This window comes from Lasioglossum baleicum, chromosome 6, assembly GCF_051020765.1.
Source record: "Lasioglossum baleicum chromosome 6, iyLasBale1, whole genome shotgun sequence".
Classification (NCBI taxonomy): domain Eukaryota; kingdom Metazoa; phylum Arthropoda; class Insecta; order Hymenoptera; family Halictidae; genus Lasioglossum; species Lasioglossum baleicum.
The window spans coordinates 9285067-9293934 of NC_134934.1; the positions used below are offsets into that span (position 1 = coordinate 9285067).

General features: G+C 42.1%; 1 protein-coding gene across 1 annotated transcript; it reads right to left on the reverse strand.

The window, feature by feature from the left end:
* Ogre (optic ganglion reduced) lies at nt 1-8640 on the reverse strand. The gene is made up of 4 exons (XM_076426367.1): nt 7043-8640; nt 3760-3867; nt 2918-3073; nt 1-1644 (listed from the first exon to the last, which is right to left on the reverse strand). The coding sequence occupies exons 1-4, from the start codon at nt 7289-7291 to the stop codon at nt 1069-1071; spliced, it is 1089 nt and encodes a 362-aa protein (XP_076282482.1). The 5' UTR covers nt 7292-8640; the 3' UTR covers nt 1-1068.
* Nucleotides 8641-8868: the final 228 nt, after the last annotated feature.

The window sequence follows — 8868 nt, forward strand, 5'->3', positions numbered from 1 at the left end:
GTATGATCACTGATCGGTAAGGTTTCGTACATATGTGTCTTGGTAATGAATTAATGAATACGCGAATTATAAGATTGGTATAATGCAAACAAGATAAACGTCGATTAAGAGAAACACGGAGAGTCTCCTACACGCTGCTTCAAGTATTCTATTGAACAGACTTCTCGACACCGTTTTCGCGTCAATGGAACACAAATGGGTAAAATAGGCAGTACAAAATGTTTCGAGTTAGCTACAATCACGTAGAATCTTATACGCAGTCCGTAGTTGATGATCAAGGTAGCGAGACTCGAGAAACCTATTCAACAACGATGTCTTCGGTTTCACGAGCCGCTACATTTTGCCTATCGTACAGTGCAATCGAGAATGTGACGAGGGGCCTACATAATCGGTCACCGCGAGAAGAATACCATAGTTTGCTTCGGGATGGGACCGCGCTCCTCGAAGCGATTCGAACACGCTAGATAGGAATGTATATGAAAAATAGAATTTCTCGCAATGGGGCACGTTACAATGAACGCGTGTCGCGTTAGGTGTCACCGGATGATCTCACGGCGGAAGAATGTTGCACAGTTAAACGGTGTTTCTACTTCTAAGATCCGTTCAATCGAGAATTCCAGTGTCGCGGCGCGAGACACGGTAACTCGGCGTCCACCGAGCATGTTTTGAGCAATTACTTCCTCGACAGAGACAAACGCAGCTTCACTTTGGGAACGACGACGACCGCTAAAAATCGGGAGTAGAACGATCCTCGGTTTGCAAACCGTTTGAGAATGTCAACACGCGTACAGAGATCGTTAGAGTGGTCGGTTGCGCGGTATTAGAGCGTCATCGCGTGTCTGCAACACGTTCTCTATCAGTCGTGCGCAGCGATCGCGGCGATTCGTTGCAGAATTGCGCGATGGCTTTCTACGGGGATATATGGTTCCTATCGATACTCTCGTCACGTCCTCGACGAGCCGAGGCGGAGAGCGAGCGGGACAGAGAGAAACGAAAAGAGAGAAAGGAAGTGGTGAGAGGAAGGACGACGAGTCTCGGAGTTGGCTCTCGCGTCGGTGTCTTGATTAATTAAGCGGAGACCACCGAGTGCATGTCGCTCATCTTCTTAGTCAGTTCTTGCAGAAAGTCCCTGTAGATCAGCGAATCGATGTTGGAGGATAGTACGTAGAGGATCCACCAGTCGCCCAGCTCGATCTTGTTGCTGATGCTGTGGCAGGTCTCGATGGACAGGAGCCGCGAGGACAGATGAAGCAGCCGGGGTCTGACGACCGGGGCAAAGATGATCGCGGCTCTGTACACCATCAGACCCAGCAGCAATATGGAGAGGATCGTGAACCAGAACCAGATGAAGATGTAGGTCTTCTCGTTGACGATGTTCAGAGGCAACACGCAGAGGGAGTCGTGTTGCTGTATCGTTCCCGAGGCACCGTATTTGTAGAAGAGGCACTTGGTTACTCGTGGGAACACGTAGACCATAGGGTCGACGCGTTGTTCCTGTGGCTCGTCGGAGAACTGCAGCACGCGTAGCCCGTAGCTGAGGAACTCGCCGTCGAAGAAACGATTCATCAGGTACATTTGAAGGAATATGTTCACCAAGCAGAGGGCCTCGCAGGCGAAGTATCGGTACGCGTACATGTTGTGACTCTGAAAGAAGAAGCAGTGGGTGAATTGACACGAATTGGTCTTGATGAAGGCAAATTGAATCTAACCCGGTCGTCTCATTCTACATCCCCGGCTAGTTTCCCCCGTTTCTTCTGCTCGATCTTTATCGCATGCCATTGCACCCGTATTTGCTTGCCATTGCTAGTCGTATCGGCTACTTCGAGAATATTGAGAAATTGTGACAGTTGCGCTAATTGTCTCGCGATAAATTCGTAAATGATACCAGTGAATTCGCAAAAATTCGTGTTTTGAATAGTTCAACTGAAACCAAACTTAGCTAAAGTCCCGGATGCGGTCGCTTCGACTGGTCTTGCTTCCAATACTTCTATCAGTTATCTATTGGGTTGGCAAATAAGTTCGTTCGGTTTTTTACAGTGGAATAAATCACAAAAACCGAAAGATAACCGATTGTATTAGAACCACAGGATTTAAGAAACAGCACGGAGCCGAGTTTTTCTTAGATCAAGACTTTACTATATCGCTAAATTGTTTCACCACAAGATTTAAGAATTGACATTCACGAGGTTCCGCATGTTTATGTCGAACTCCTGTAACCCGTCATTCACTTTCGATACAATGATACATCTAACCCTTAGCTTCGACGTAATTGGAACAATCTGGCAACGTTTTTTACACGTATCCGTCTACTCGTGCATAGCCGTTATTCACGGAATCCTCGACTGTGAATGGTGCAATAATACTGCAATCACATGCTGTAATTGGAACACCCATACTAAATGCAAGTAACTCATTTGCCTAACAGAGTATCAGAATTCAAGAATTCCAGGTACCTATTACATACACGAGACAGCAACGATGCTAATCATATATTTTTTTGTCACTTCAACTGCGATATAATTGAGCTATAAGTTACCCATGACTCTAGTAATTACTGTGACATAGTTACGTAATTTTGTAGTTTGTAACACACCTCTGAAAAATCAAGCAGAAAAGACAGATTAATTACACAAGCGAATTACCCTACAAATTTGTTAGGAGGATACGACCGTCTGTAGTACAGGCCGGAACATGCGATGTGGCAACGCCGCATACAGACAGAACATCAGTCCGATCAGCTGGTCCGATCAAGCTACTGCATACGCGCAGTAGCATTGTACAGAGACTGCTGTGATATAACGCGAACGATTTCGATACTTCAAATCGGACTGAGAGACAGCGTTGCCAAAACCATCCTCCGGGCTTCTACTAGAAGCTAGTGATATAATTGAAATTTGTACCACTATGTTTCGCTTACCTTTATGTGAGTCATTAGATAATCCATCAACGCGGACTTCTTCTTCTGAATGTTCTCGTCTCGATCGAGGCCGTGATTCATACCCATGACCAACGCGTTGATCAAACCGCCCTCCCACATGTTCCACAGCCACTGCGGTACGTAGCACATCAACGCCTGTTCAAATAGACACGTTCCAATCAGTACAATCACTGAAACTCTACATGTGTATGCATATGGGTGAAAAGTATACGCAAACATTCCGGGAGAAGTCTAGGATCTCTGTGTCTTTGCTAGACCTACCAAGGGAGGTTCTAGAGAACCTGTAGATTATCCGTGATAATTAGTGGAACATGATTGCTCGGAGAATAAAATTGGATTGTTTCAGTGCTGAACTTAATTTTTATTGAAGTGTGCAGTAGAGAGTGTAGTTCCACTAATTCTTTGTGGAAAGAGTATTCAGACGATGAAGAATTCGAACATAAGATGCACGGATAATCGAGGTTCTACTGTGTTTCTTAATTAAAACACTTCATAATATTTGTTAATAATGTATGTTTATGCACTGCATTATACTTAACTTATACTTACTGTTAATAACAGTAAGTCTTAAAATAATGCTAGAATAATTTTGTCCAGCTAGATTCGCGATCGGCACCACTATGCGGCGCAGAGTATTCTATGAAAGACTGTATCGAGTGCGCTGGTCTTACGAGGTGGTACAATCGCTCCTCCAACCAACCTCGGACATTCAATACGAAAGGTGAGAATGGGTGGCTGATGAAACAAAACCTAAACCAAAAGCGCAGCTGTCCCAGGTTTATCTGTCGCGCGTGCAAGATTACCGATAAACCAGCCCTTACCTGGAAGAACAGCACAAAGCACACCCACTGGTAGTAAGTGTAGTATTTCCTCGCGTCGACATCGCCGAAATCGTTCGCCACTCCTGGATGCGCGACTTCCATGCCAACCTGCGACAAATTCGCTTAATAATTAATCATGAAACGATGCACGTGCACTCGACCAACCTCGCGAAAAGTAGAGGGGAGTATTTCTCAATACATATCACTAGCTTGGGAACGTACAGTAAGTCAGGAAAGCATTTGAACGCACTTTGAAACAGTATAACTTTTTTTATAATTGTACCAAACGACCTGAATGTTTTCTAAGCAATTGGAAGCATTGGTTTACTAAATGATCTGCAAAAAAGATTTTCCAAAAACTACAATTTACGAGGCTCCATGCAAAAATAAAAATGGCATTTTTACCACGTTTTTATTAGCTCGCTTTCTTATCTGTTTGTCTGTTTGTTTGTCAGTCTGTCCGCCTGTCTGTTTGTTTGTCAGTCTGTCTGTTTGTCTGTCTGTTTGTTCGGTAAATTTTGCAATTGATTTTAAACCAACTTCCCGATGAGCTAGGGACTTGAAATTTTAAACATAGCTCAGAACTGGATGACAATGCGAAATTTAAAATGTATGTTTTGTAGATTTATGTTGGTTATACACATCCTGAAAATTTTCATCAAAATCGATTAACATGCCCAAGAGCTACAAGTGGTTAAATGTGGTGAAAATAATAGATTTTCGCGACTTTTGATCAGTTTCTGCTTAAAATCCACAGATTCTTTTACATCTTTCGATGCGTGTCGTTTTTTTACATCTACGAAACGTATATTTTAAATTTTCATTACGTGCTCTAATAAAAAAGCTATAAATGGTGCCTCTTTTACTTTCTCATGTAATTCTTAACAATTGCAATTTTTTCAGAAATCTTTTTCACTTGTCATTTGTTAAATCAGTTCTTCTAATTGCTCAAAAAAAGTCAGGTCGTTTGGCCCGATCATAAAAAAGTTATACTGTGTTAAAGTGCGTTCAAATAAATAATTTCGTGGTTCACTGTATACTGGAGTCAAAAAATACATATATTCAATAAATTCCCATGAAAACACCTTTATAATTTTAATAATTGTCAAATAAAATATCTAAAATGGGTCTCATTCATTGTTTTATAAAAATTATAAGACTGAACTTATTTATGATTTTTCTTATAATTTTTATAATAATACGTGATTAAATAAAGAAATTTATTGAATAATTTCTGGTGGCAAGTTATAATTTCAATAACTAAAAAATAACAATGTGAAACCGGTCGTGGTATATTATAAAACGTTAATGTAATATAATGAAATTTTTTATTTAAGAAATGCAAAGGAATGGAAACGAATTGTAACACTTAATGTTAGTGCATAGTAATAATGTGCAATATGCACAAAGTCATGTCTTGTCTATCTGTCTATGTATCTCACAGTGAATTAATTATTTCGTTGTGCTAAGAAGGCTTCTTCGTCATTTTTTTCCAACAAATCCGGCGCTAATTGAGTTCTTCAAAATCAAACCGATTAAATCTCGCAGAAGAACGTGTTGAGCGCTGCACGATGTTGTCACGTATGCTGATGTGAAAATAAACGAGCGTGAATCCGTATTTGCGAGGAAACACGTAATTAGAGTGCAAATTTTTCGATGATGACATACACGATGTTTCGAAAATTGACGTAACAATTTTTGAAGTGTTTATATACAGATTTCGAAATTATTCGGAATCAAATAAAATTTTTAACCATGTATATGTATACAAATGTTGTTATCCCTCTTATTTTTATAAATCTACAGTATTTCTATAATTTTCTAATAAAGATTAACATTTTATCAGTATTTGTACAGTAGCTGCAATTAACCTCGAGGAAAGACTATTTCACTGCGACTTATCTGAACTTTGTATCGGTGACCTAAGGTCATTTTGTAAGTAGCAGCATGATTGAGATTAATTTTGTTGGAAAAGACCGTCGTTTCGTTATTCTTCTTATTTTTCTTTCCAATAACTAGAATTTTTATATAGATGTTATATAAATACCTTTGAACAGACGTAAACAGATTTAAACAACGTTAAATGCAAATGGTCCGTGCACCAGAATTTTTCAAAAATCTACTTTCGTTGCATTAGTAAATTAAACGTACACTATATAATGTTTATATCAAACTGAATCTATATTAAAGTGCATAGATTATTCCTAAATATATATGAATTTATGTACAAAATTATAGAAAGCGATGTTCTTTAGATTAAGTTACTCTTGACTCGCCTCTCAGACCACAAAAAGCAATCTTTAATAATATAATTAATAATATAAGATCAGAAATAATATATCTCATGAAAAGATCGGATATTAAAATTATAGTACATATATAAAAGAAATTAATGTGAATATGTGGTAAGTTAACCTTTTTCAATAAAAAGAAAATTAAATGAATAGACAGCAGTATTTATGCAAAATACAAAATTGCCTCCGTCAATCGTAACAAACAGAAAAACCAGTTAAAAGTTTGTCTTTCGGCCGAGTGGAAAATAATATATTAATGCGTTAAGTTCGTTTAATTTGTCCGCATAACCTCGTAAAATTCGACAGGCATTTGGTGAATTAATATACTTCCATAAAAAAATAAAGATTCTTAAACTGTATCTTGATGAAAGACCGTATCAAGTGTGTCCGCAAATAAGCAAGGGGATTCTTCGAAAAAGAGAGTACATATCGACATTTCCTAACCCATTGGATTTCGTCTGTCGCCGATAATGCGACATTTGAAATATGAACCTTGAAACGATTACAAAACCTAAAATCTTAATTTTGTTAAAATTAATAAACTTGAACTTGTTTTATATACTGTAGCTAAGGAATAAATGTTTTGTTTTATTGCAGCAAGCGTATTTTTTAAATGATATAAATACACTTGTAACTAATATAGTGCCGGAGTTATTGGTGTACTATATGAGTCACTAGGCTGGAGTGCAAAGGGCTATAAAAAATGTTCGAAATTCCGTCGAGTATAACACACGACCAGCTCCTTACGAAAAATGCATGATCGTGAACGTGACACACGTGTGCGATGTTGTCAACGGCAAGCCGCGTTAACAAACGAAACAAAGCCTGTGCCAAAGGCTCTCGATTCGTTGAACTTGATGAGCACGGAAGCTAGATATAATCAGCTTAGAACACTCGCGTCGTCATGGTCAACAGGTGGCTCGAAAAGTGATGATCGAGTTGCGCGCGCGCGCGCGAAACTAAATTTGAAATTACAGTCGATTACCCACCTGTCGATTGAACGCGTCTGGCATGGTGAACGTAGACGTGATCCAGCAAAAAGTGTTGATAGGGTGCGTGGGTAAACCCTGAACGATACAGGAGATCGGATTACCGACGTATTGGGTGGCGGTGATCACCATCGAACACGTGAAAAGTAGCACCGTGGTGAAATGGTTGTGCAACCGAAACACCATCGAGTCGGTCGTGATCTCCTGCCATTTCAGGTAATGTGCGAGACCCCCTAGTAGCTTGTACATGATTGTTCAGCGGCGTGACCGGTTTCCAATTCGATGTTCAAGAAATCTGTCTTCTCGTTCGTTTCCCCTTTCCGATCACCCGCGACGATCACCGGGCCTCGAGTTTATAATCACGGGAACAACAAACCAAAGGGGAGTGCGTTACAAACAACAACAACAACTTCCGCAGGTTCTCTCATCTACCGCGGGCCCGCCAACGAAAAGCGGTATAAAACGAAACGAAACGAAACGAATCCAAACGAAACGGACACACGGACCGTACGGCTGTGTCCACGCGGCGTTGCCTCCCTCTTTTCCTTTTCTCCAGTTTCTCCTTCTCCTTCGGCCTTTCGTCCTTCTTCCTTCTTTCTTCTGCCCTACTACCGCTCCTCCTTCTCCTCCTCCTCCTCCTCCTACCCGGTCACAGTTACATACACCGGGGGCCTCTCGTTCCCTTCCTCGAATGGTGATCGCTCGGTCTCCCTCGCTCGACAAGCGCTCTGCAGATCGGTCACCGAACCACGTTCCCAACGAGATCTTTCTAGTTTAGTCTGTTGCGACCGAGGAATTGAACGCAGCCGACAGTCGTCGTTGACAAAACACGCGTACCACGAGATCTTTCCTATCTCTCTCTCTTCTACTCCTTCCCCTTCCCTTTCTCTCTCTCTCTCTCTCTATCACGCACGCATACGCACACGCACACGCTACACACGCTCTCTCTCTCTCTCTTTCTCTCTCCCTCTCGACGATCGATCGTATACGTATACAGTATACAATGTACGCGCGCGGAACACGTTCAGACTTCGGACGCCGTAAACAAATGCCGGCCCACCTGGCGGTGCTACAGCGTGTCCTTTTTTTCCATGTGATCCTACTCGCGCGCGTACGCTACATGCGGTCCTCTCTCTGTTTTCCCTCTCGATCTTTCAAACCGTCCATCACGGCACTCACTGTCAATCCTTGATGATGATCGCAGGCAGTCGGCAGTCGAAAAGGATCGTCGTCGCCGAGAAATGAAATTGTATAACAACCAAGCGCTCGCTACTCCTCTCGCTTATAGGTGTCTCTCTCTCTCTTTTTCTTCCTCCTTCTCTTCTTCTTCTTCGTCTTCCTCCCTTCTATCTCCCTACTCAGACCGTTTCAACCCTGTGTTCCGGTCGACCGCGGCACTCTTTCCTCTCGGTTTAGGTGTTTCCGGATCGTATCGCGCGCAGGTAGGATCGCAGGGAACGAACGATTTACGAATCCGGTGTGTCGGCAATATACACCTATGTGGTACGTGCGTAGCAGTCTCTTCAACGTCGACTGACGAGAAGTCAGTGGCTTGTTGTTCAGTCGGGGGGCGAGAGGGAAACTCTTTCGATGTGCTAGGGGGACTGCTGTGGAGTAGAAACGAGTAGGAGAGGGCCCTGGGAGGTGGGGATCTCTGAAACGGTGGGGGTCCGACGGCTGCTTCAAACTCCCCCCTAAACTTGAGCCCGCATTGTACACTCTATACTCTATACCCTGCTTCCATAGTCCATGCTCTCAGGACGCAGACCGATCCGCTCCAGCTACCGTGCAATGTGCCACTATGGCTCGCTCGCTCTCCCTCTAAC